The sequence below is a fragment of the Hippoglossus stenolepis genome, chromosome 7, assembly GCF_022539355.2.
Source record: "Hippoglossus stenolepis isolate QCI-W04-F060 chromosome 7, HSTE1.2, whole genome shotgun sequence".
Taxonomy (NCBI): domain Eukaryota; kingdom Metazoa; phylum Chordata; class Actinopteri; order Pleuronectiformes; family Pleuronectidae; genus Hippoglossus; species Hippoglossus stenolepis.
The window spans coordinates 10,136,210-10,163,161 of NC_061489.1; the positions used below are offsets into that span (position 1 = coordinate 10,136,210).

The window sequence follows — 26,952 nt, forward strand, 5'->3', positions numbered from 1 at the left end:
TGACTTTATCTTTGCCGTAAGACAAATAATTGCAATGGAACTTTTCTAACATTTCTACTATATGTCTCCCTTGTTGTTCCCCCTCAGTCGTGGTACAAAGGGAACTTATGTGTAAAATGCTAAAGTACTTACAGTAGTAATACCTTTTCCTCGACACTACGAAGAAACTACAACTCCAGTGCTGCCTGGCGCAGGTGTGATGACGCACATTTCCCGTAGTAACCTTTCCGGTCTATCCGCTGGTGCGTTTGCGCCTCCTGCCTGGAGAGAGCGAGAGGTGGAGAAGAGTTCACTTTACTGGAGTTTAAGGTCTGGTGTCGGTGTCCGTCTGGAGTAAAACGGTTGTTTGTGGCCAGGCACGAAGCCCCTGTACACGGAGCCAAGATGCTGAACATGTGGAAGGTCAGGGAGATGGTGGACAAAGCGTGAGTATCCCCGAGCGAAGTTCACTTCGCCCCGTGTTGTTTGTGCGAGTACTTTACCTGTTTGAAAGAGACACGTACCCAAAACTTTGACGTCACGTCACTCCAACAAGTTAGCTAGCATGAATGCTACTAAGCTGACTTTGACAAATACTGATTATGTTAGCGATAAGTACCAGTTTATTTGTCACGCTTACTTTACTCGGTCGTTTGGCTGGTGTGAGATATCATTTGCAGTGTTGTTCGGTCAGCGAGCGCGTTGTTTGTGCGTTTTCTCCGACAGTGCAAGCTAACTCACTTAGCTAACAAGCTAATTATGTAGCCCGCTGGCTACATAGCTTTAGCCCACCAGGCTAGCCAGCTAAGCTAGTTTGACAGCTCCTGGACCGAGCCGCCAGAGAGTGAAAACGTTTCTACCTTAAAACACTCTCCGTCTAACCTGCCTCCACATCGTCTGGTTTTATTTATCCAGAGAATACAAATGTGTTGCTCTGCCATGACACTTGCAGCTAAGTTTCACTCAGAGTTACACCAGCTGTACTGTAAGTTGTGTTGTTTAACACCACATGGCTGGTTTACTGTTGATCAACTTTTCAATACTTTCATAATGTTAATCCTATATCATGGCTGCTTGTCAAGTGGAAGCAACCAGGTCTCAGTCTGATAAAGTGAAATAAGACCGCAGATGTTATTCCAAAATAATACACCAGGACAAAAAAAGCCTCACTTTAATAGACGTATTTTAACAACAAACACATTCGTCCAGTTTACTATATATGTACAGTACATAGGCAGCAGTCCTATCAGTTATATCAGAGCATATGGTAAACTGTCACTGCATTGGGACTGTCTATCAGTGACCAGTTAGGGCTGGGCACTAAAACAATATCAATGAATATCACAATATGACTTTTATCAAGAACAAAATAGCCAAAGTCCAATATATACTGAGGTATTCCTTATGCATTGTGTGAGCAAAGTGAGGAGGTATAACACAAAATTGATATACCTCAGATTTGTAAAATGTTTGTGTTTATCAGAGTTTTAAACCACAACCTTCACTCAGGAGCTCAAACTTAAAAGAATTGATAATATGACATGTATCATGATATTATATTATCTTTATATAATTTTGACCATATTACCCAACCCTATAACCAGTGATCCTGGGTTTTTTTCTGCTTGTTGGTGCAAGAATGATCTTTTATTTAAGCTTTAAGGTCAAGTTTCTCAGTTAAACTTGTCATGTCAGGTACACAGGTTTTGATTAAATGGTGATTGTTTGGATTTAAGATAGAAATGAACTGGTAATTATGAGGTAAAACGTGAACGAAGTCATTAAGCATATTACATGTACATTGTGAGTCATTGGTACTTGTACACTCATGAGTGTTTGCGTAGTCTCTGAGGGCATTGTCCGTGCAAGCCTGCATGACCGACGGCAGTAATATAGTACCTGAAATTATTTACCAGCCAGTACTGAACTTGTGCAACACCTCTGGGCCCGTGCGTCTATTGTTCTGCTCTACGCCCTGGTTAAATTTTAGCTGCTGACTTAACTTGAGCCTGATGTCCTGTACTGTAAAGTATGGCTTTTGTACAATTTCTCCTCCCTTCTAAGGTTCAACGGCTAATTATTCCATGCCAAACAATAGCGTGTTCTTAAGCTGGTCCAAGACTGCATTCCTGCTGAAAAAACACTTGTCTCCCTGGAGTGTGACCTCCGGGGACATAGGAGACCCAGAGAGGGAGGGGGGGGCAGACCTAGAAAGATAAAGGAATGGTGTGAATTTCAGAGATTAAAGGAAAGGGAGTCTCCATGTTTGTTTTCCTCTGGGCGTCTTTGAAATTGCCCGTAATGAAAGTGCATGGTGTTTTGAGACATTAAGAAAAGACCACTTTATTTGTGTTGACACATATTTGAATAATTTTCACTAAATGTCACCTAACAAACAGTGAGTGAGTCATTTGTACTGTTGTATGATTAAGCCCAGGCTTTTGCTGAGGTGGGGTGATGCAAGTTAATGTTTTATCCTGTGTTAAATAGGCCTTACAATGAATGAAAATAACATGTATAATAATAATAATACATTTTATTAATAAGTGTTTTTTAAGATGCTAAATGACAATCTACAAGTGAAGGTTAAAATACACTTGGGTTCAGGAGCTGAACTCTAAAGGGAAATGTTTTCAAAGACCGTTGCAGTGCTGTATCTCTATGGAAATCTCTGTGATAGTGTGTCACTGTGAGAGCGGCTCACAGCTTCCGTTTTTATCTGGCTGATAACTAGTACAGGCGCTACTACTGAGAAGAGTTAAACTATTGCATCACTACATCATATCCTCTGTAAAAGGCTTGTCAGTCATGCAAACATTGTGTAGTATCCCTTACATTGCCAGAGGTTATACACAGTTAGTAACAGAGCACACAAAGTAATGAATATAAATGAAACCTGACTTTAAAAAATGCTGATCCAGGTCTGAACTGAGTGTGATATGAAGAACACTCATCAGAAGAGACATGAAGTGACTCTAACCTTTGGTTCCACTTGCGAATTTTACAAAACTAGAGTGTTGTCGGAGTGCTGGATATACCCTGCAGCTTGCTGTAGTAGTACAGCCCATTCTCCATAACCACAAAGAGGGTGTACCTCTGTTAACGCTACCATCAAATCAATGCTGCTCCTCCAGGCCCTGTACATTTTATTGCTGATGTGGCAGTAGTCAAGGAAGGATGAGGAATTGCAGCTTTCACATATTTTTTCCTTGCCTTGTTTTGGCTAAAGATGTGGGCTTACAAGATTAACGGGGATAAGATGCCTCTAGATAAAACCTCTGTAGTCCTGTAAGAAACAATTCATATTCAGACTATTAAACAAAAACTGCTTCTATGCCTCTTGCCAAGGTAAAAATGGCTTTATTCTTAAAGCAATGTATTTGAGCTAAAATGGATACACTGGTCTGTCCAACACCTGACACTGTAAACAATGGGCTAGATAACCAGTTTATCAAGTCATTGGTATGATACATGACATATTTATTAAATTGTCAGAATTAAATTCAGAACTTCCTCTATAAATTCAAGTGAAATAATTGTTTTAAACAGACCACAATGCATCTGAAATGACTGTACATCCTTTATATTTCACACTTTTCGTGGCAAAGCTTGTACAGCCTGGAAATAAGTACGTCCTCACATATGCAATTGCATATGTGAGGACGTACTGAAAAACTGCAGCAAGTTTGTTGTTTCATTATTCTGAGCATGTTCACAGGCTGCCAAACCGGCCTTGTTAATCACATGGTGTACACATGGCGGTGTATTATTCTTCTCTTTTTTTCTTCCATAAACCTTCATGAAATATGAATACTTCGTGTTTTAGAAAACAAATTACTTGTCAAACCTGAGATTATTAGATAGCTAAAATTGGTAGTGATAGTTTCTTCTCACTGGAGGTTTCCCTTTTTTTTGTTAGTTTCTCAGAACCCACAGCGAGCACATCCCTGTTTCACTGAGAGCCATTTATGTTTATATATACTTTGTTTTTGAGGAGTATATTCAAATCACACACAAGTACTCTCTATTGTCCTCTCACCCTCTAAATGGACATGTAAATGGCCATGGCGAGATGAGAGAACTTGTAATCTATTATCACGCATATTGCAGATCTCACTGAAGAACACTTACTTTGAACCGAAATCTCAAATATCATGTTGTTTTTTATTCCACTGTACAGAACCAACGTGGTGATGAACTACTCAGAGGTAGAATCTAAAGTCAGAGAGGCCACCAATGACGACCCCTGGGGACCATCCGGACAGCTGATGACTGAAATCTCAAGGTAAGGAAAGCACACAGTGTGTTGTACAACATGTCATGCTAAAAATAACCAAGGTCAATTGCAAATAAAATAAAACAGCCGAAAGGTTATATCAAAGCCCTTTACGACTGCAGCAACTTTTCCAGGAACATTTTCGAGAGCTCTGGAAGTTAACCTATAGTACGTCTAAACTATATGAGCCTATTTTAAGTGTTGGTTCGCGGGCCCTGACCACAAAAGTCCCTGTTTTCAAGGTTGTGCTTTTTTGCTTGCCAGACACTACTGTGCCACTGGCATGGATAAAAATAAGCCTCACATGTTACAACATTAGCACTGGATTTATTATCAGTATTCGGGCAGAGATAGAACTTTTTATTGTTCTCTTCTTATTGGCAGTTAAACATTAATTATGTAGCCGACCAGAGAGATTGACAGAAACTAAACATAGATTACATACATATACCATGGTAACATTGTCATTATTTTATGGTTACACAGTAAAACTAGGGAAGCAGATAAAATAATAAGAGGATCTTTTTGAAACATTTCCTGACCTTCAGGTGTTTTTCCAGTCTGTCTTCTGCATGTCTCTTTTATTTTATTTTAATTCAGAGATTGTTGTTGCACAGCTGTAAATTAAAAAGACAATGACCTGAAGCAAAATGACATATACATGGCTATCACCTTTAATCCTTTATTGATCTTATGATTCTAGGCCTGTGTGGGAAACACAAACACAAATATGCTCAAGGAACCTGTATTACCTGAAATGCAACCTTAGTTCAGTTCATGGGGCTCTGTAGTTATTGGGAGTTTTTTGTCACAGGCTTTAAAATAAAGAGATAATTACAAAACTAAATACTGAAACAGTGAAAATACAACGTTTCCCTCTTTGTCTTGTTTGATCAGATCCACTTTCATGTATGAGCAGTTTCCAGAGGTGATGAACATGCTGTGGGCCCGCATGTTGAGAGACAGCAAGAAGAACTGGAGGAGAATCTACAAGGTGTGACTCACTACTGTTGTTTAGTGTTGTACTGTTACAACATCTGACAAAACACACATGCTTATTTATGACATGTGGAATTCACGCTGGAGCATAGAAGAGTTTTGATTATGTCTAAAAATATGGCACCAGACCCAAGTTGATCCAAGTTGGATTTGGTTTAAAACAAACCCAGATTAAAGCCTGTTTAAAACCAACTAAATATTATGTTAATGTTAACATTAAATCATCTGTTACATACTGGCAAGTATAAGATATCAACAACAAACCTTTACGTTTGGCCCTTATTAAAAAAAAGTTTGATGTTCCGGTTTGGCGAATGGCGGAGTAGGTCGTACACCGGGAGAGCGCTGTTGAAATCCTGACTAAATCTGAATTAAAAGTGCTTTATTAACTTTAGTTAACCTTCGCAAAAACCTGTGCAAAAGGCTGGTAATAAACATGAGTAAAAGCAACAAGAAGTCAATCCAACCTAACATGAGAGACGACCAGTCTCCTGAAAATAATCAAGTCGATGAACTGCAAGTTAATGTTAGCTAACAGGAACAGCATGCTAGCAACATTTGTTTATTACTTGAATAATATGAAAAACAGAAAAAAGTGTAACTTTAGATGCCATGTTGAAATCCTTGGTGGTATTACCCCCTCTTGAAATGTCGGCTGAACATGTCTTTCTCTGAGACAGTGAAGAAATCCCACACAGCCGACGCTGCCGACATTGTCTCTGCTGTTTGTATGTAGTACCTGTTGCGCATGTGCACACCGGACCCGCATTTCTCCGCGCCGGTCAGCCCGCGATTCTCCACTTGTTGTTGTATGTAACCCGTTCAATGTCGGGTGTCGGGGGTAAATGACGTATTCTCCAAGCAAGCCTTTAGCCCCCCCCCTCCCTCTCTTTTTATCTATATGACTGCTTGTGTGGCTGTAGTGGATGGGCAGAGGGGGACATTTAATTATGTGATTGGGAAAATTAAAACTCCAGGACAACAGAAGGGGAATACAAAGTATGGGATGCGTATTTGATCATTTATATCATATAAAATATGTCATTTATATCGTTTAAAATCATTTTTCAGTCTGTTTCCTGGCGCGATACGCTCGCTCGCACGCCGAAACCATCGGTGAAGGGCGCTGGCGCGGCGCATCACAGCCCATGTGAACCGCACAAAGGTTTAACAGGGGGGTGGATGGGAGGCGCCTGGCTTTCCTTGGCGCTGCGCGGCGCTTCAGCGCCCGGTTTAAACCCGGCGTCAGCGTACCATAATCTGGCTGCAGAAAACATACCAATGAACATCGGCCAATGTTATCGGTGAAAGTCAAGTTTATTGCCGATGGCAGTAAACGAGGCGAATATCGGCCGCTACCGATATACGGCCGATACATCGGTGCACCACTAATCTCGACAAATAAAAACATGCTCATAAACTCGCAAAGGTGAAATTGCAGCTTGAAAGGGTCAGACTGACTCCGACAAGATCCAGGTTTAGGAATGAAAGCTCAAGTAAGTTTTGCTTCAACTTCTGTCTTTTCCTCAGTCTCTGCTGCTGCTGGCCCATCTAATCAGGAATGGATCAGAGAGGGTTGTAACCAGTACCCGAGAACATCTGTATGACCTTAAATCATTACAAAGCTACCACTTTGTAGGTAAGGTATTATTCTGGTCTTTTCTCTCCTTCATGACATCTCTTTCCTCACATGTTGACAGTGTTGTACATACACAAACTTGCAAAACAAAACTCTTGATCCACCGTTGAGTTGTTTTATGCGTCTGTGAGTAAAAGCAGTGGCCGGAGGCTTTATGTTTCTGCATTGTGGAGATATCTCAAGACTACTTTCATTTCATTGTATTTGGTGCAACATTTGGTACAAACTCACGGATGAACTGATCGGAAGTTGGTGGTCAAAGATCAATGTGACCTCACAAAAGAATTAAAACATTCCAAAACCATTTAACACAAATGTCTAATAGGATAAAATGATGACGTGATGACATTGCATATTCAAATGGTCAAAGGTCAGCTTCACTGTGATATCATAATGTTCTGGCTGTTATTCAACACTATAACTCAGGAACAGAAGAGGAGATTGTCACCTTATTTCCTGCAGCTTAATTGTTTGGGGGAAGCTTACGACAACAAGGCGGTAATTCTAGTTTCAAATTGATTGGATGAGGCTTTCTACACCTCAGCATTGTACAAGGTTAATAACAATAGTTTCAGTGTGGGCTGTAATGAATGGATGAAGGCGCTAATAACCTACTTATTCCACAAACTGTTAAACCACACACACACTGCTTTAAAGCTGCTTTCACTCTTCCCAACAACGTGTATGTAGAAAATGCCGTGTACAAACAAAAACATCCAGCTTTCTTGTGCAGAGATGTTTATTACACATTTTAATTGCTCCCGTACATTGTTAAGTTAAAACAAAAAGTTGCTAATTCCTTCATCATGTGAATTTCTGTGTCCACATCTCGGTCCCTAGATGAAAATGGGAAGGACCAGGGTGTGAATGTGCGTCAGAAGGTGAAGGAGATGGTGGACTTTGTCCAGGACGATGAGAGGCTGAGGGAAGAACGGAAAAAAGCAAAGAAGAATAAAGACAAATACATCGGGGTATCCTCAGACAGTATGGGATACAGAGGTTACTGTAAGTCCTCAGTTGAGTGAGTAATATAAATAGATAATTAATGAAAACATCAGTGTTTTAATTCAATCAAATTCCCTTTTTCTCTTGCTCCCATCTCTTCTCCCTCCTACTTGAATTCCTTCTTTCCAGCGGGAGACAGGTACGACTCGAGCGAGAACCAAGGAAAGTGGGATGACGACTGGGATAGGAGTAAAGGGCAGTTCCCCTTCAGCGAGAAGTTTGGAGAGATAAGCGACAAAATTGGCACCACCATAGATGACACCATCAGCAAATTTAGAAAGAAGGAGAGAGACGACTCACCAGATCAATTTAGGTAGGCGATGGACGGGATAGAATATTTAATTTGACTCCATATAAAACTTAAAGGCACTAACAATTTTCCAGAAAGGGAAGTTCCAACCACCAAAAGTTGTTTTTCAATAAAGGATAAACAACAAAAGTTAAGTTTCTGATGCTGTTAAAGGTTCTTATATCAGTTTTCCTTCTAAACACAACATGAGCTGTCAAAAGAGTTTCAATGCACTTTGTTACTGATTCCACAAGTCTTAGAACTCTACTACAGGGACGAACACTTATCGTCTAAAATATATTTCTGTATTTGTTGCTTTGATGACGATGGTGGACAGTGCTGTGTAACATGTCAGTCCAAAATCTCTGCCTTGTGTCCAATGAGTGGCGACTTTCTCATCCTTTTTGTTTCATCATTTTTCATTTTTGTCTTTGCCATTGAAATAAATGGTCAAAAAATGATTGATCGGGACATCCTGATCCTCATCCACAACAGGGTTAAAATAATGATTGATTTTGTTCTTTGATAGCTAGAGAACATATTTATTATGTCCTCACATAACTGGTCATCTTCTCTGACCCTCTATTCTCTCTACAGTGACCACGAAGAGGAGCGGGGTCGCTCATCTCACAACGGCCAGTCTGGAAAAGAGTTCAAAGATGAAGAGGAGACTGTTACCACCAAGAGCCTCCAGATAGTTCAAGCAACAGAGACAACGGCAACACGCAAAAGAGGGGGCCCCTCCAAGAAAGTAGACTTGGGGGCCGCAGCCCACTACACAGGAGACGGAAGCCCGAGCACCACCACCCAACAGGTATCAAGAGCACACAAACAAGCATATCAGGTTTTAAACATGTAGTTATGTTTGTGTTGTGTGCTGATCTTTTCCTAAATGTTCTGTATTTTAGCCCCAGCCAGCAGCAGCTGCAGCTTCAGCCCCTCAGCCTTCCAGTAGCGGCCTAGTGGACCTACTAATGGTGGACCCAACACCGAGCCAGCCCACTGCCACAGGTACAATGTCGTTAAATACCCTGATGTATCATTAAAAGGCACTTGTTTGTCTTACCAGGAGTTAGCCAAGTGGAATCATACCAGTTGCATTTCTGGTTTTAGCAGGAAAATTGCTCCAAAACATGTTCAGTGCAGCTTAGCACGAAGACTGGAACCTCAGGGAAACAGCATGTCTCTGCCCAAAAGGGAAAATATGTTCTACTCGTTTTATATTCTTAGCAAACACGGTAGATACCAGTAAATCCAGGGAACTCCACAGCGACTACAGGACGAGACTCTTGTTTGCAGTGACAGTGCCCAGCTGCTGATGCGAGCTTCAGAATTTGGGGACAGCAGGGGGAGGGAGTTGATGTATAGGAACTAAGTGCACCAGATGTTTTTGGAGCAGTCCCTGGTGAATGGAGAGGGTGGGAGCGCCGAACAGATGTTTGGCCTCCTCCACCTATCGACTGCCACTGCCCCTCCCTTCCTCCTACATTTGTGACACTGAAGGAATGCTAAGTATGGCAGAATGACACCTGGAGCGTGCTTGTGTAAAATTGACGTGTTTACCTCTGTTTCTCAATGCAGACCTTTTCGGGGGATTTGCTGACTTCTCTTCACCTGCTGCTTCCGTAGGCCTCCCCTCAGGATCTGGTAGGTTTTAAGTAAGGTTTTTTTTTTTTTTAGGAGTGCATGTGTGTGCTGTGCTGTTGCCGCCATACTGCTAGAATATTCACAGGGATGCTGGGAGGGAGCCCTGGCCATATGGAGCCTGCTACCTGCTCTGCATAACAAGAACAGACACACATCAACTCCTGTTATGGATGACAAGGAGACAGGGACAGAGGAAGAAGTTGGTGGGGGTGGAGGAAGCTGAGAGAGCCAGTGAGGGAGAGACACAACAGGACGAGTTCAATGAAAATTTAAAATATGGCACTGGTGGTCACTGAGAACGGCCAGAATAAAGCTGAACTGGCCTCACTGAAGACTCAGATGATAATTTTTAATCAATGTGACTGCCACAGATTTGCTTGCGTGACTTTGATTTGCAGATTACAATTACACAGCTCACAGTACAAACATAACTGTTTGAAAATTACAAATTCAAACATTGACACAACAGTCTTTTATCTCGTTGCAGCAGCACCAGCCTCTAACAGTACTGGAGACTTTGGAGAGTGGAATGCCTTCCCCGGAGGTCAGATGCCAGTATCCGGTCAGACTGCCGACACCAGCAAAAATGACCTCTTTGGCACCATTACAGCAGTTCCTGCCACTGTCACGGCACCCGTCCCAGTCTCAGCTCCTGCCTCTGCTCCCGCCTCAGCAGACCTGTTTGATTTGATGGGTCCAACTCAGACCCTCAACTCCTCCCAGAGCCTCAACTTTAGCATGAGCAGCACACAGAGCATGAGCAGCACAATCCTGCCCCAGTCTACATCACAGGTATGCATGATTAAACTCATACACACACTCTGCTTTTAATAATTCAAGGAATTATTTATCTTAACAGTGTGTGTGTGTGTGTGTGTGTGTGTGTGTGTGTGTGTGTGTGTGTGTGTGTGTGTGTGTGTGTGTGTGTGTGTGTGTGTGTGTGTGTGTGTGTGTGTGTGTGTGTGTGTGTGTGTGTGTGATTTAGCCAACTGTATTTGTACAACCACAGGGTTAATTTCTCATTTGAGTCAGTAATTTCCCTATAATTTCACTATGAGTGCTTTTAGTAATATTCTGGAGTGTAGAGCCAAACAGCCGTGAGAAATCACAACCAACCTGTGACTCTGGCACAAAAGCTTTAATTTTCCACACATGTACTCACTGTTCTCACTGCTTGTTGACCACATCAGTCAGTCTGCTTGTGATAGAGACATGCATAACTCGCGTGATTGAAAGATGGAGGACAAGCATGATGGTAGAGGGTTAACATGCAGCCTCACCAGATGCTCTCTTCCCCTAGAGACCACCCACTAACCACCCACTCCTCCTGTTACTGACACACAGAATGAGAAAAATGAGGTTTGAGTTACAAAAAAAACAATAAAACCCCAACAAAAGCCTGCATATGTCGATGTTAAGAGGTTGTCGACCTACTTAAAACAAAAAACTCATTCTTTGATTCACTGAGAAGACACACACACCAATCCCTTTTACCCCCGTGACTTGGTATGGTATGTTTTTAATGAGTTCACAACGACACTATTCTTACACTATCAGGTTTAAGTGGGTCAGGCTTAAGGTTTAAGGCCTTGAATTATGATAGAAACTATATATCTTCATCATGCATTTCAGTGCTTTTCTGTATCTTATCGCTGTATATTTCTATTTAGGTATGGATTACTTGTCTCCATCACACTGAATTTGTGCTTGTGTTCCTCTTTGTCTTCCTCAGCCCCTCCAGAACATGGGGGGTTCACTACATCTGCAGCCTCTCCAGCCCTTCCAGTCTGTGCAGCAGGGAGTGGCCTCTCAAGATGCTGGAGCCAAAGCGTCCCTCCCCTCCACCTGGTCGGACCACTCTGTTAACATCAGCCTGGATTTCTTGGGTCCAGGAATTAGTCCCACCAAGCCGAACCAGCCCAGTCTCAACACTCTCCAACATGGTGAGAAGAATAGTGACTCTTTTCATTAGTGCCTGTGCCGCGCAGCACAGTAGAACTTAGACCACGGCGTGCTGTGACGAACACTCGTACACACACGTCCAATAGAAATGAAATGAGGGGTATATGCCGACCTGGAAAGGAAATCATCATCGAAATTTCTAGTCAGGTGTCTTTTTACCACTCAGATTGTTGTAGGTAGGGAAAATTTATAAACAAAAGAAAAACAGTCCGCCAACTTGTCAAAAAATTAGAGGGAAAACCTAAATAATGGCATGAAGGCATAAGCCGATACATGTGTTTGTGTATTTTATTGCTTCAAGCCCATTGAAATAAAGGCCTTTATATAGTTTTCAAACCACTTTGAGTGCCTGGACCTGGATTCTTCATGCTATTATTTTTGGACATAAGTTTTCCTCTAATTTGTTGACATGTTTTCCCACCAGTAGCGCTCCTGCCACCTCTGTCACTCCGCCAACTTGGCTCTGAACCCAGTAGCCAGCACAGCACAGATTGCTCTCGATCTGAAGGGGCCTCATGCCTTGCCTACACTACTGCAGATAAGGGTTTTGTTTTAACGGACATTTCCCCCTCCGTTTTACAAAATATCTCTGTCTGACAAGAACACAAAAACAACTACAAAAGCTCAAAGAAGCAAGCTGGGCCAGTAGATGACGATAAAGTCTACATCAATGATCCATCAAATACACTGTGGTCCAACTAATAGTGGGTGAGGCAGATGCCTGTAAATGCAGATAATGAGTTGCAGTAACGGCTAACTTGAGCTGTAAATTTGTAAATAGACCTAACAGTGCTAACCAACATAGAGAAATTAATGCTCATTACACAGTGGGCATGTGTGAAGTAAACTGTGACTTCATTGTTTCCTAAATGCTAAGTTGTACACGTACACACGGATACACAGATATCAGAGTTTTTGGAAATCAACACTTTGGAAGGCATTTGTAAAAATCAGTTTTAGTGACTTAAAACATAGTTTGTGTGTGGATGAGAGACTCAAACGCAGAGTAAAAAGTTTGTCTCGCAAAATATCTGCATTAGTGTGCACCGTGCCTTATCCAGGCTTTTCCCACTTCATCAAAGCATTCTGTCTCTTTGGCTCTCTAATTCATTGAATTATTTCTGTTGTTTCCAGGTAACCAGGGCAACATACTCTCTCAAGGAGTTTCTAGCATGAGTCTTGGAACTACAGCAGTCAGACCGCCCGTAAATCCCATGATGCACCCTGGTGCTGGAATGGGGATGGGCATGGGAATGGCTATGACCCCCAACCAGAGTATGATGGCTATGGGCATGAACATGGGGATGCCACAGGGAGGTATGACTATGGGGATGCCCTGTGCCATGGGGATGAATCCTGCAATGGTCCAACAGCCCAAACATGATGCCTTTGCTGACTTCGGCAACTTTGGAAAGTGATGCAGCTGGAGAGCAAAGATTGTCAGGAGGAGCAGTGTGGGTTTCTTTCTTTCTATCTCTCCCTCTCTGTCTCTCTCTCTCTCTCTCCGTCCATTGGTGAAGGATTGTTATGAGCTGCAAACAAAGAGTACTTGAATAATGTCAATTATTATAATACCAACACCCTGCAATCTCCTTCTTTTGAAAGTAATGCCGCATAGTGATAAAGGTATAAGTGTGTGTGTGCGTGCGTGCGCGCGTGTGTGTGTGCTGTTTCAACCAATGATGTGCCAGGTCTGGGCTGGTGGTCAAACACACACACTGATAGTGTGCCTTGAGTTAGTGATGAATTGGTCAGAAGAAGAAGGTGTGTGCCAGCGTGAGAATGTCAGAGGTATTTGCTTTATAACCTCAATCAAATGAAATCACCAGAATAGCAAAAACAAAACAAAAAAAACTATATCCATAGCTGCATAATTTTTTTACTTCACTGTATGGTGACTTTGGATAACATGATCCGCCATTTTAACTTTCTAATGTAGTACAATTTCCGATTGTCAAGTTACCTCTTTTTTGTCCTCGTTCTTCCTTTGACCTGTAAATATAAGTCTGGAGCCCTTAAAAATAAGTTATGAAGTTCCTAATAGAAGAAGCAGTGACAATGTGAAGGGTTGTATCCTACAGACCAAACAAGATCTGACTTAAGACCTATAACAAAGCACATTGACACCTTCTCTTTGTACATAAGTGTCCACACTCTCCGGATGTGGCTGTTATATTCCTTTATGTAACAGTGATCTGTCGGCAGCGCTGCAGTAACGTCATGAGTGTTTGGAGTGAAAGCTGTTGATTAATATGTAGGAGTTTTTCCTTGAACAGCCCATAATTTTGTGGCCTTTCATTTTGATATATATAAATATATATCTATATATTTTATCTAAGAGAAATATTATAATCAGTTTGCATCCAAATGAGATAATCAGTAGGTAGAAAGAGCCTCATACAGTGGGTTGTGGGTTCATTATTACAGCACAGAGTGCCTGAGACCTTTGCCTTTTTCTCTTCAGTTCCCCTCTTTGGAGGAGACAATGCGAGTGTTCAGTGTTGAGGACGGTGACCAGAACCGAAATTCTCTACGATGTACAAAAATGTGTTTGTACTTGCACCTCAAGCCAAGTTTGCTGTCTGTAGATTAGTTTTTTTCCATATCTTTATTCAAGTGCATGGTCTTTAGGTTGGAGAGCAGGACTTACTGATTTCACATTCAGATATTGCAATCTTTTCACTCAAAACCCTGCGCTTGAACTCCAAGAGAAATCCGAGAGCAGACTTTGAGCGCGAGGAGAAACGATGAAGCTGGAGTATCGGGACTCTGAGGTTAAGTGCACAATTTGAGCACAAGCAGAGCAAATGTGAGCACGAGCAGGGGCTATTTGAGTGCAAGTGCATGGGTTTGACTGAAAGCATTACATAATCTGAATGTGAGATCAGAACTGAAAAACCACACTATAAAGATAGTAGAAAACATCTGTACAGATATCAGATGCAGCTGTGTGAACGTTTCATTTGTTCTGTCCCATGCACATCTGTATTGTTCGGGCCAGTGATTACTTCAGTTGTCAAGGAAAGTGGCACCTCCAGTGTTGATGCAGACTGTTATTGAGATGGTATCACACATCTCTCTGTCGTCTATTTAAATGTTCCAACGGTGCATCTTGGATAATGCTGCCTCCTCACTTTCCATCTTTATTAATGTTACACATTAAACACAGCAATCTTGAAAACATTGTCATTAGTCCAAGTCTATATGTGTTGCGACTCATCAGGTACGGAGAACTGTGAAAGGAAAGAGCGCGAGTTGCAGTAGGTTAATTGTGGTTGGATGAGGATGTGTTGTGTAACAGACAATGAAGAAACTTGTTCAGCTGTACAGCAGCTACGTGATCTGTGAGATTCAAGTGCCTGCCGACAGTTGCCTCCTGACCCTTGTAATGAGCGATTGATAATAAGTAACTCTCGGCTGCCTGACATATTTGGTATGTCAACGATGAGCTAAATAATTCACCAGCCAGAGGAGCAGGCGGTGGAGTCTGTTGCCCCAGGAGAATAGAAGTTGTGCTTCCTTACTCTCCAAGGGTTCGACAAGCTGAGCACACTAACACATAGTAGCCTTGCATTGGAGTCTGAAGCATTAAAATGACCAAAATCTGTTTGTTGTTTTATTCAACTATTTCAGTAGATTGTTTTATGCATTTTCTTTTTTTTTTAACATTAAATCGTTTTGATCTTCTCTAAAATGGGATTGTTACTGAGACACTAGTATATGCAAATGTACAAAAAAGATTGAAAATCCTTTTAGAGAAAATACATTTTGCATCATTCCCATTTTGATTTGATTTACACATCGAGATTCTTTATCTACAACATTAAACAGTTGATTGAAATTCGTTAATGGTGTGTGTTATTTGTTGTGCTGTGTCATTAGCCTCATTCAAAAGAGCTTCAAGCAGCAAAAGTGAAGCCACTGCGCTCAACTTTGAAATGACGTTGCTGTAATAAAGACAGGCCATTGATTAATATGTGTAATTATAGATTATATTTTAATAAATCTGAGGGCCAGCAGAGCAACTGCAGGGAATGTTAACTCTTAAATAAATTTACTGAGTGCATGACTATACAGGTAACAGAGCAGATATGATCAGACTAGAATATAGGGCTGGACATCATGGGCAAAAATGATATCAACAATGTTCTTATCAGTCGAAATGTCTCATTATTTCTGTTGAGTTGAAAGACAGATTATTGCTCCTGATTGAAAGTCTGAGGTCAATCTGTTATACCTCCCTACTGTACTTGCACGGTGCATTAGCATTATAGCGATATATGTATTAGACTTTTGCTATGCTCCTATTAATGAAAATTATTTTGGCATAATTATTGATACGGTTTTATCGTCCAGGCTCAGGGGAGCAAATACTTCCGTCAAGGCCCAACAGTCCCCTTATGAAACCACATTTAAATTCACATTTCGATATGGATCTGCACCGAATCTCACACAGTCATAAATATCAGGCCCTTAAACTTGTCTGATTTTTTTTTTATATCAAACTCTATGCATTATACCCTGGACTTTTTTTTTTATACATTTTCTTCCATTTTAAAGAAAGTGAAACAAAAAGATTGTGGATCTGCCCCAAAATGTAAAGGGTTCATTTCTTGTTCAATAGTTTCTGTGTCATCCTGCTGTCAAACAAACTAATGGACACGGGTCGCAGCAAACACTTGAACTGAAGAAGCATAACCGAAATACAGAATAATCTAATTGTTAGTGACTTGCAGCATCTGAATGCAACAAATAAATCTCATCTCTGTTGTACCTTTCCTAAGGAGGTTATGTTTTCACCCTTGAAACAACTGCACAGATAACCACAAAACTTGGTGGAAGGATGTGCTATGGGTCAGGGAAGAAACCACCTAATTCTCATATTGGCTCCAGAGCAGGGGGTGGTTCCAGAAATCTTTTTAAACCTTTAACATTGTTAGTTTAGGGATTTTTCTTTGTTGATATTTTCACTGGTTTCTGAGAAAAAAATTGATGGATCAAAAAATCGGGCACACTCCGGTTACTGATATGAGTGTGTGCAGCTTGACTGAAGCCAGGGACTGTTGGGCCTCGGTGGAGGTATGAGCTCTGAGTACCATTGTATTTCACGTTACTATTGTTGTATTTGAAGAAGTTGATACTTTGAGTCTTTAATACTTCAATGTTAATTCAGCTGATGAAGTTCAGTTTCTCATAGTGATGATCTATGAGATGATCTGCTCACTTCACTAGAAGTCAAGTAAAAGACTGTCGATCCAATTATGGCTCCAGTTCTCTGCCCTTCTCATGTTGTATGAAGGTTTGATAGAACACACTGGTGCGACAAACACGACTACAACACAATGTACATTAAACAATTGACCCCATTTCCCCTCTCTGGAGACCACTGGTAAATGGGCTACACTAATAATACTCTTAATACATTATACGGACCAACAACAGTTCAGCCCCTAATAAGAGTTTGTCCTATTTATTGTATAAAATATATGAACGGGTCAATTAAACTCTCCGAAGTCAAATGAAGACAAATTAAAAATAAGGAGGTATAACTCAAAAACTCTACGAGCACAGGAACATTTTCCCAACATAACATTGTTCTGTGCCACTCGTCACCCCCACCCCCCTTCCAAAAAAACCCCCTGCCATTTAAAAAAGAAAAAAAAAAAAGAGCAACATCTTTACAACTTCCATGAGATGCAGTAAATTGTGCTTTTATGGGTAATGTGCCCATTAAAGAGTAAAAGCAATCTGAGACGTCAAGACAAATGACAGCTTTTGAGTGCCATCTGCAATCTCTAGCTTCACAAACTCAATTATTCATAATGCATTTATGAAGTCCGCTGAGACTGCGCTGTCATCCCTGTTCAAACTAACGGGGAAAAGCAACATAAAGGGACAGGCTCTTTGAGACAATGGCCCGGAACATTCCACTGCCGTGTTTATGCTGCCACCTGCTGGGTAAGAACCATGACACGGACACGGTTATGAATGCTGAGGCAGAGGAGATGTCGGAAAAGTTTTTAGTGGGTGACAGACTAAAGAAGACACGACAAGAAGTGACTATAATTAGAAGTGAGAACCTTTTATTTCTCAAAATCAAGATGTTTTCCCCAGTAGGCAGAGAAAAACCTCCATATCAATATGATATAACAGTAATATGGATTCTTCTGAATCTAATTAAATCATAGACACGTCTCCGGCACTTTATCGTCATAGTGTGAAGTGGCACTTGGGCCCCGTACACACCAGGTAACATGTGGTTTTTGTGATCCGATCACAAGTGGACAGCTCTAGATCCACGTGGGAACGCACTCAGACCGGATAGCGATCCTATCACACCAGACCGCATTGGGAGGTGGTCTGGGCCACACGTGAACACATTCTTGTCACAGTGTGAATGCAAGTCAGTCCTGGGCCGCTTACTCAGCTGATGTCCTCTGACCCCCCTACAGTTTCACTTTCTTCAAATAAAAAAAACTTGTCTCTCTACCATTCTTTCGATCGCTTGTGCCGACACACACACAGTGACATCGAGTCAAAACAAAATCAATTTCTCTTATCTAACACAAATGATGTACGTTTTCATTTGCATGTAGAACAGGGAAGTGACAGGAGACACATAAAGGACGTATTTAAATACCAGGTATGAACACGTATTTAGCACTGGCCACTTTTGACAGGATCTCTGAGGACGGATGTTACTACCAGGTGTGTACGGGGCCTTAAATTCAAACACTGTTGATCGAATGTGAAGTCCAGAAGAGAAAAGTCAGAGTGGCTGTGGGTTCACCAGGATAACGCTCTCCCCCCGGATGAAGAGCTGGTTGATGTGGCGTGTGTGGACTTTGCCGTACTTCTGGGAGCCGGTCTTCTGACAGGCTCCGGGGCCCGGGGCCTTTAGTGAGGCTTTGTCTTTATCCTGTTTGGGTTGAACGCTGGACTCCGTCCTGCCGCTGGGGTGAGAAGCTTTAGGATTCACAGGCTGATGCTCGCCAGCTTGTCTCTGGGTTTTGTGTTTCTCTGGTGGATCGTCACCTCCTGAGCTTTCCTGAAGTTTCAGCTTCTCAAAGAGCTGCACAAACATTTAAGACACGTTAACACACGAATACAACAGTTCTAATGTTAATTTCAAATGATTTAATGTCTGTATTTTTCACATGTTTTTATTGTGTAATATCTCCTCATATAGTAGCTATCACTGTTACTGTCAGGGTGCTTCATTCCTGTGCTGGATTCAACAATCACCTGCTTACACATAAGGAAGTGATGCATGTATCTCATCCAGCTTAACTGGTTATAATTTAACCCAGTGATGTCCGCCTCACTGTTTATTGTTCCCTCACATAAAACCACATCAGAGCTCTTGTAAAGGACATGCAAATCAAATTCAACAATGGGAAATGCAGGGTGGCTTTTATTGATAAGCACGGGAAACACTGTCTTACTGTTAGTGGATCCCTTTTAAAGAAAGGAAGGAGTAATGGAAGAAAAAGGAGCAGCCATCGTATCATGGAGAGGATTGTAAATTAAACTACGACTGAATGGGAAATAAGAGACAATGAAAACGAACACATACCCGTGTAATGGTGAGGGCTTTCTCATGGTAGAATGCCTCTCCCAGCAGAGGCTCCCTGTAAGTCTCATCCACGTCTACCATTGCCTGAAAAACAAAACGCAACTGGTGAAGACAATATAAACCCATCGCATTCATGGTAACAAGTACATTGGCGATCATTTCAGGTTCAGCACAAGCAGCCGTCACTCAACATGTACACTCACCATGTTCCAGAACTTGTCAAAGGCCACGACGAAGCCCGAGCACACCCCCCTCAGTCCCTTAAAGGTCCTGATGTGCACTTTGACCCTCACCCTCTCCTCAACGCAGCGGTACAGCTCACCCAAAGGACCGCCTTTACACACTGGAGACACACATGGCACACGGGTCACACTGCTGTTTCTACCACTGATAAATCATGGAAGGAATTCATCTTGTAAACATAAAAAGAAGAGGACAGGAATAAGAGGCAAAACACATGTATTAGATTCTGGATGTGTAAAGTCAGATTGTCTTTTCATCTGGATAGTTTAAAAACTGGTGAATTCAATTAAAGAGGGAGAGGAAACAAGGAATGCATTATATAGTAGGTTATATTCGGGGCTGATGAGTATTAGAATTATGTCAATCAATTGTGGTCACTGTATTTCAACTCAAGATAGCATTCATGGGAAATCTTGGACCGACATGTTAGACACCTGTCAGTTTCATGTCGACTCACGTCTGTTTGTCCACTCAACATCAAGACTGATGTTTGGCAGACACCAATCCACTATATCTGTAATACCTGATATCTGCTTATGAATCAAGTACTTTTTATGACTTTTCTAACAAATTGTTTTGTGAGAAGTTGTGTTTTTGGGGTGGTGCTATGACACCATGAGCTAGAAGAACCAGGGCAGGGCCAATTGTACAACTATATGTGGGTTGTCCAAGTGCGATCAAGTTATCAGACAAGCCAAAATAAACTTAAAAGCTTCAATGCAAAGCTATTATTTGAAAATACAAGTTTATAATTATTATACTTGTATAATACAGGACTGGGCCCAGGGGTAATCTGAAGTATCCCTGTTCTGTCAGTTGTCTTTTCTTTAAATAAACCACTTAAAAGTCACTTACCAGACATTTGTTAAGAATGTATATTTACACACTGAGCTTGAACAAGGGTCAATTCTTAAACTATAATCAGTGATGTTGCTCAAAGCTACAGAGTAAACAGTAAACAAGGAATGGCTTCAACCGGGACGTGTAAAAGGGCCCCTTTGTGTGAACAGCTTGTATAGACATCTTGTGTCTTGGATCAGAGATCCACGTCTCTGTTTGGACCTGTGACACATCAACGTGTCCTCTGCTGAAACCCATCTACACAACGTGGTGAGGGAGCAGTGTCGCTGTGGACTGAACCTACGGGGCATCCTCGTCAGGACGTTTTTCTGCGGCTTGTTCCTCTTCCTGCTCCGCGGGGCGCTGCCGCTGCTCTCCCCCTCCTCCCCCTCCGGCACCGGGTTGTTCACCATCAGCTTCTTCAGCCTGTCGATGCGCTCCGGGTCCACCGCCCCCTTCAGGGCCTTCAGCCGCTTCTTCTCCACGTTCTCCGGCTTGGCTCTGCCCCGGCCGCCCTTCAGGAAGCTCTCGTACGCCGCCACGTTGTTGAAACACTTGACGTTGGGGAAAGGAAGTGACACAGTGGGAGAGTAGAGAGCGAGCAGCGGGTCAAACCTCTCCGAGCACACGTCGACTTTATCGGCGTCATCGTCCCCGGTTCTCCTGTCCTCCTCCGGTCCATGCCCCGGTGCTGCTGCTGCTGCTGCTGCGGTACGGGAGCAGCTTCCCGGTGGTTTCTCTGTTCTGTCTCTTTCCCTCTCCTCCATGTTTGAAACCGCCGCAGAGGAGCACACGCTGAAGCGAGGAATCATGGGAAGGTTGAGGTCGTGGGTTGAGTTGAGGTACCACTCTGTACCGGCTTCCAGGGGCGATACACGTCACAATCTTATGATAAGAGCAGAGTCCACCAGTCAAATAGTGAATTAAGTCTCAGTCGTGTTATAAGTTGTGTATTTTCTCTATGGATCAATAGAAAATATAAACACAACGCAGAAATAAACACAACAATATCCCCCAGGAGAAAGTTTCGCTTGGAACTACAAATTCCTGAAGTGGCCTCTCTGTGCTTTTACTCGTAGACGATCTTTGATTGTACGCTCGCCTCTCCACAACAAGATGGCGCTGAAACACAGAAGATGTTTGACAGCTAATTTTTAAAATGTGTTTTTGCTTTAACAAATGAACGCATGCAGCAGCACAACAATAAACTGACACGTGGCGCGGGTTGTGTTTTTAAAGAGAGAGCAGGTAAGAGGGGAAACAATCAGCTGTTTGTTTTACCTTAGTTGGTTTTAATATCCGGAACTTTAGTTCGTTTCGTTTGTTGTACCGCTACGACACAGTTCGGTGTCGGACTGTACACAATGTGTGTGGTGTGATGTGACATCTTTGTTGGACTATTTTCATATCAACAGCTTCGTTAACCCACGAAATCAAAAGTTGTTTGTGTAGTTGAGTAAATAGTCAAATATTAGCGCATGAAGCTAACTGGTTTCCTAGACGCAGCTGACTGTGTGTTTATTGAAGGTGAAGAGGACCAACACCACATGACACCCAAGTGTGAGTACTAACTCTGATTCTTCCATGATGATCAATGTTTGTTGTTTTGTGTCTTCATGTCCAATCAAAGCTGTGTCATTTTAAAGTATCACCACCTCTCCTTTACGAATGATGTTTGATGTTGATGCAGCTTCACTGACACTGACATTGAAGCCGCTGATCTTCTTCCACTGTTTGTGCACTGCTACATTTGGGGAGGGTTTGCAGGACTGGCTCTCAAAAACCTCAAAAACCTACTGTCCACTCAAGAGAGAGCCCACAAGAGAAAACATTGTATTTGGTATTGATATAACAATATAACACTGAGAGTGACTTGGTCCTGGCTAAATCTTTCATCCACATATCCAAATAGAGGAAAATAAGACCCTCTGACTTTTTTTTTTATCAAAAAGGATCTGGTGAACAATCAGCTCATTGAATAATAGAAAGGGGAACATAATAATTCTCAGAACTGAAAATATTTGATGACTAACCAATGACGTCTAGAGCATTCAGGATTACTCATTATTTTTATTTTATTATTAATCTATTTACTAATTAACTTTTCCCTACAATTGTATGTATTTTCTGTTATTCATATCTGATTATATATTAAGTTTGAGCAATCCAATATGCCTTGTATGTTAGATGATATTTAATGTTATGATCTCCACACCATGGTGTTTGTAAATGTTTCTTTTTCAGGCACAGCCTCATGGTGATTGGAATTACCTGCAGATTTCTTGGCTGTCCAAGGTTCGGCGTTGTCAAACCCTCAGCCCATCTTTTCACCTCCAGCAACATGGCAAAGAGCAAATTCGAGTATGTCCGCAACTTTGAGACGGATGACACGTGTCTCCGGAACTGCTACATAGTCGTGAGACTGGATGGTCGAAACTTCCACAGGTGAGTTTCCTTTTCAAGGTGCGCATGTGTCATATCTGTGGACAGAGTGATGTTGACACCATGCTGTTTCTTCTTGTATTCTGTGGCAGGTTTGCTGGGCAGCACAACTTTACAAAGCCCAATGATAACCGAGCCTTGGGCTTGATGAGCAGGAGTGCACGCTCTGTGATGGAGGAACTAGAGGACATCACCATAGCTTACGGTCAAAGTGATGAGTTCAGCTTTGTTTTTAAGAGGACCTCCAACTGGTTCAAGAGGAGAGCCAGGTAGCAGAAGTGTGATGTCTCTCTCATGCATTCTGTTCACATATTGTTAAAATTTGTCTCACTCAATTTCTCCTGCTCTCTCTTCTCGCAGTAAGCTCATGACCCACATTTCCTCCCAGTTCTCCTCCTCATATGTGTTTTACTGGAAGGAATTTTTCGAGGATCAGCCCCTGCTGTATCCCCCAAGCTTTGACGGACGTGTGGTCCTGTATCCTACCAACCATAACCTCAGAGACTACCTCAGCTGGAGGCAAGCAGACTGTGAGTACACACAGTGCCTGAACCTATTTGCAAGTCACACATTTGACAAATAGATGAAATAGTTCATTAAGCGAATGAGGCTGAACTATGTTAGACTGTACTTATGTTTGTTGTGTGTTTTTCAGGTCACATAAATAACTTGTACAACACCGCGTTTTGGACATTAGTACAGAGGGGAGGGCTCAACACAACTCAGGCAGAGGATCGTTTAAAGGTGAGAGGGCAACACAATCTAAAAGGTCTGTGTAGATTTACACAAATGCATGTGTGTTTATTTAGTAATAACAATGTTATTAGGAAACTAAAGTGTGATAACAACATAAATACAAACAATAAATGTTCTTCACTTAGTAATCACATTCTAGTGAATGTTTCATTTGTGCTACAGATATGATTGAGTATGTCTGCACACTAACTCATTTCTGTTACCGATTATGTTTTCGGTGTCGACACTGGTGAAAGTCAGCCAGCTTCCTAATTTCAAGGAAATTGATAAATTAATCAATTCATTGTACAGTAAATGAGTATAAAAGAATTTCATTGTTTGCTTCTTTTTACTCTCAGCTGAGATGAAAAGTTACTCTTTGAAACCCCCCAACTCAGTTCATCGCTTCCTGTCAATTCTAAATGTGCTGATTTAAGGAAATGATTGAACTAATTCAACAGAAGTGGGACATGTTTCTGTAGAATTTCCTCAGGTCTAACATTGTCCATGTCAGCTGCCACTGACTGACACAGCTGTTCACTGGAAGTCCCTCCGTTCCCCAGTGTCCACTTTGAGGGGAACTCAAATGATGTGTTGACAGCTGACGAGTTGTGGAAATGTTGGTTCTGGCTACGCTGGTCAACATGAGTCATTCACAGCAAACCTTTTGTTATTCCTGGTTCCTTTATCCTGTCAAAATATGTCTTTGGAAGAACAAATGCACAAATCAAAGAAGGCAAATATGAGATCTTTACAGATCCCAGCATCAATGGATTTCATTTTTCAAATAACAAATCAATGAATACAGAGTGATTAATTTCTTTTGCTGTAATTTTTATATACCCTTTTGTAATATTTACACATGTCTGTGTGTTCCCCCCCCTCTCAGGGAACAGTAGCTGCAGATAAAAATGAGATCCTGTTTTCAGAGTTTGACATCAACTACAACAATGAATCTGCCGTCCACAGGAAAGGCACCACTCTCATCTGGGAAAAGGTTTGCTATTTAAAAGAGTTTGAGTCTGCAGCACAATTATTACAGAGCAATTCACTTGGAATACTCCTGCTGTAGATAGACATCTTTGGTTTTCATGTGTGAATTTTAAACTCCTTCATTGTAACCACTTCTACCTCACCTGCCTCAGCCATTTCTACTCAGGTTAGTGCCGTCATACATGTAGGATTTAGAGTAAAGTGTGATACATGTCCTTGTCATAACTTTTGCTCCTTTTAAACAAAATCAGCAGATTACTGCACCGACACTTACCAGCATATGTGAAGGTCACATAGTCGTGCATTATATATCTGTACTCAAATTGAAGCAGAAGAAGACATTTTTGTTACATCATGGAAGTATGGGTTGGCCTTGGCAGAGTTTGGTCTCATGCTGGACTCACACAAATGCGTCGCTTTGACGCAGAGGCGATCGTCATAACAAAAACCATCACAGTTTCATGCACGGGACACACAACATAGCTGGCTTTCAAGGGCGAAAAGGCAAATCTTCTTAAATGTCAATCTATTCCTTTTTGTTACCTTTTTTTTAAACTAATCCTACTCCTTATTCTTTGCAGCGAGAAGAAACTGTCATTAAACGCATGAAGCCCCCAGGTGAAGAGGAGAAGGACGTGCCTGTGACCAGCAGCAGGAGGAAGGTGCAGGCCTACCACTGCGACATTATAGGAGACCAGTTCTGGGAGGAACACCCAGACGTCCTGGAAAACGACAGCTAACAGCTCCTCTCCTGCTGCAGGAGAACGACTCTGAGCTCAGCTCGGCCAGAATGGTTGAAGTGGACCCATATGATGTTCCCTAGAGGCTAAAAGAACGTTTTCTGAACCTGAAAGCTTTGATGACAAACTTAGTACAGTGGCTGTTAAAAGTAAATTAAACTTCTGTCAAAATCCTCACTTGCCTAAATTGCACCATGTCTCTTGTGTTCAAAGGGAAACAGGTGATTTCAAAATTATATATTGAGGACATGACCAGCACATCACATCTGCCTCTCTCAGGCCTGGTCTAGTGTATCCTCTAAGGTCACTTTCCAAAAATATATTCTTATTTGATCTCATGAATGGCATTTAGAATACCACCATTACTTGCTCTGGAATGTTTATATGATTCCTTTTGGCCCACTGTTTCTTCGAGGTTTTTTTTCATCCCTGTGGGCGTTTTGAGTTTCAACACTCCCTGTTTAGTTCCCGGAGTTTGGATTTTAATGATTCAGGAAGCCCATCTGGAAAGTTTTCAATATTACTTCAACTTTATTGTAATCAGGAGCAAATCTGAGGTATAAATAAACAGAGGAAAGCAGAAACTTGTGCCTCGGCAGAAACAAGTGGCCTTGTCTTACAGCCAGGACGCCATTTGGAGATGTGAATGGATTCATAAGCCTGCACTCTCATCTGTGCTAAGAATACCTCACACACCCTGCGTACACTCTATCCCTCTGACATGTGCTTGGTGGCATATTTATCGTGGCACTCACTCAGTGTGAATGGCGACTGGAGACTTGAAGTGGTACTGTATTTTGTTACTGTAGTAGGCTCAGTTACTGGCAGGTATTGGAGCTGTATTTTTGGTTCTCTGACCTTGTTAGAATCATAATGCTACTGTACTTTATGTAACTCGTGTTTTATCATTTGGAATCAAATTCATTCATAGAGTTCTGTCTGTTTTAATAAGAAGTGTTTGTTATACTCTCCACTCATTAAAATTTACAAAACACTTATAACAACAAGTGGATCTTTTCCTGATGACATCAACCAGCTTTGTGCTCAGATCCATTCTCTTGGTTCAACTCAACACTTACAGTGATTCAGTGTGCAGCTTTATATAATAGAAGAAATACAAGAAACCTGAGCGTGTGGCAGGTTGTGCAGTTATTTAAAGACAGCATGTGTTTACATGCAGGGCCCTGTCTCTAAGCCTTCTGAGCTGCTGCTTGGAAAACATAGAAGACATAATTCACATGACTTCACAAATAAACCAACTTTATTGGCTCCTTAAAAACATTATCTGTCACTTCTGATTGGTTATGCAGCTGTACATATAAACTGCAAGCACATCGTATTGTTCAGACGGCTTTTACGAGCAACTGAGTTATAAAAATGGTCTTGTAAAAATGTTTTCTAAATAAAGAGGAGCTCATTAAGGCTCTTTGATTTGCTTATGAATCCATCACTTCTTAGCTTCTATTGAAGTTAGCATTGCTTGTCGTGGCCCTACCAGCCCTTCTCATCACGGTGGTGTCCAGTCCTGAAGAAGTAGCGCTGCTCTGAGGGCGTATTTCTTGTATTGCAAACTTGGAAAGAGATCAC

General features: G+C 41.7%; 3 protein-coding genes across 5 annotated transcripts; 2 read left to right on the plus strand and 1 right to left on the minus strand.

Moving 5' to 3' along the window:
- The first annotated feature begins 206 nt into the window (after positions 1-206).
- clint1a (clathrin interactor 1a) lies at positions 207-15,637 on the plus strand. Of its 2 annotated transcripts, none has more exons than XM_035160849.2 (12): positions 207-425; positions 4,160-4,264; positions 5,153-5,249; positions 6,785-6,893; positions 7,734-7,898; positions 8,028-8,211; positions 8,785-9,001; positions 9,096-9,198; positions 9,769-9,834; positions 10,325-10,626; positions 11,567-11,777; positions 12,931-15,637. In XM_035160849.2, the coding sequence occupies exons 1-12, from the start codon at positions 385-387 to the stop codon at positions 13,212-13,214; spliced, it is 1,884 nt and encodes a 627-aa protein (XP_035016740.1). In that variant the 5' UTR covers positions 207-384; the 3' UTR covers positions 13,215-15,637. The 2 variants fall into 2 exon arrangements, with proteins under 2 accessions (XP_035016740.1, XP_035016738.1); XM_035160847.2 differs by having other exon boundaries at positions 208-425; positions 10,322-10,626.
- A 2,220-nt stretch (positions 15,638-17,857) lies between these two features.
- On the minus strand, positions 17,858-21,302 carry lsm11 (LSM11, U7 small nuclear RNA associated). Its single transcript, XM_035160850.2, has 4 exons — positions 20,760-21,302; positions 19,576-19,715; positions 19,373-19,456; positions 17,858-18,868 (listed from the first exon to the last, which is right to left on the minus strand). The coding sequence occupies exons 1-4, from the start codon at positions 21,265-21,267 to the stop codon at positions 18,566-18,568; spliced, it is 1,035 nt and encodes a 344-aa protein (XP_035016741.1). The 5' UTR covers positions 21,268-21,302; the 3' UTR covers positions 17,858-18,565.
- A 249-nt stretch (positions 21,303-21,551) lies between these two features.
- Positions 21,552-26,366, plus strand: thg1l (tRNA-histidine guanylyltransferase 1-like). Of its 2 annotated transcripts, XM_035160852.2 has the most exons (8): positions 21,552-21,703; positions 21,983-22,015; positions 22,700-22,900; positions 22,990-23,166; positions 23,258-23,427; positions 23,553-23,641; positions 24,522-24,629; positions 25,207-26,366. In XM_035160852.2, the coding sequence occupies exons 3-8, from the start codon at positions 22,710-22,712 to the stop codon at positions 25,363-25,365; spliced, it is 894 nt and encodes a 297-aa protein (XP_035016743.1). In that variant the 5' UTR covers positions 21,552-21,703; positions 21,983-22,015; positions 22,700-22,709; the 3' UTR covers positions 25,366-26,366. The 2 variants fall into 2 exon arrangements, with proteins under 2 accessions (XP_035016743.1, XP_035016742.1); XM_035160851.2 differs by lacking the exon at positions 21,552-21,703 and having other exon boundaries at positions 21,720-22,015.
- Positions 26,367-26,952: the final 586 nt, after the last annotated feature.

Coding starts and splice junctions, on each gene's coding strand:
- clint1a (XM_035160847.2), top strand. CDS start 385: ATGCTGAACATGTGGAAGGTCAGGGAGATGGTGGACAAAGC. Junction 7,899..8,027: donor TATGGGATACAGAGGTTACT/GTAAGTCCTCAG, acceptor CCTTCTTTCCAG/CGGGAGACAGGTACGACTCG. Junction 9,002..9,095: donor CGAGCACCACCACCCAACAG/GTATCAAGAGCA, acceptor TCTGTATTTTAG/CCCCAGCCAGCAGCAGCTGC.
- lsm11 (XM_035160850.2), bottom strand. CDS start 21,267: ATGATTCCTCGCTTCAGCGTGTGCTCCTCTGCGGCGGTTTCAAACATG. Junction 19,457..19,575: donor TTGACAAGTTCTGGAACATG/GTGAGTGTACAT, acceptor TTTGTTTTTCAG/GCAATGGTAGACGTGGATGA. Junction 18,869..19,372: donor AAGCCCTCACCATTACACGG/GTATGTGTTCGT, acceptor ATGTTTGTGCAG/CTCTTTGAGAAGCTGAAACT.
- thg1l (XM_035160852.2), top strand. CDS start 22,710: ATGGTGATTGGAATTACCTGCAGATTTCTTGGCTGTCCAAGGTTCGGC. Junction 23,167..23,257: donor TGGTTCAAGAGGAGAGCCAG/GTAGCAGAAGTG, acceptor CTCTTCTCGCAG/TAAGCTCATGACCCACATTT. Junction 23,642..24,521: donor AGGCAGAGGATCGTTTAAAG/GTGAGAGGGCAA, acceptor CCCCCCTCTCAG/GGAACAGTAGCTGCAGATAA.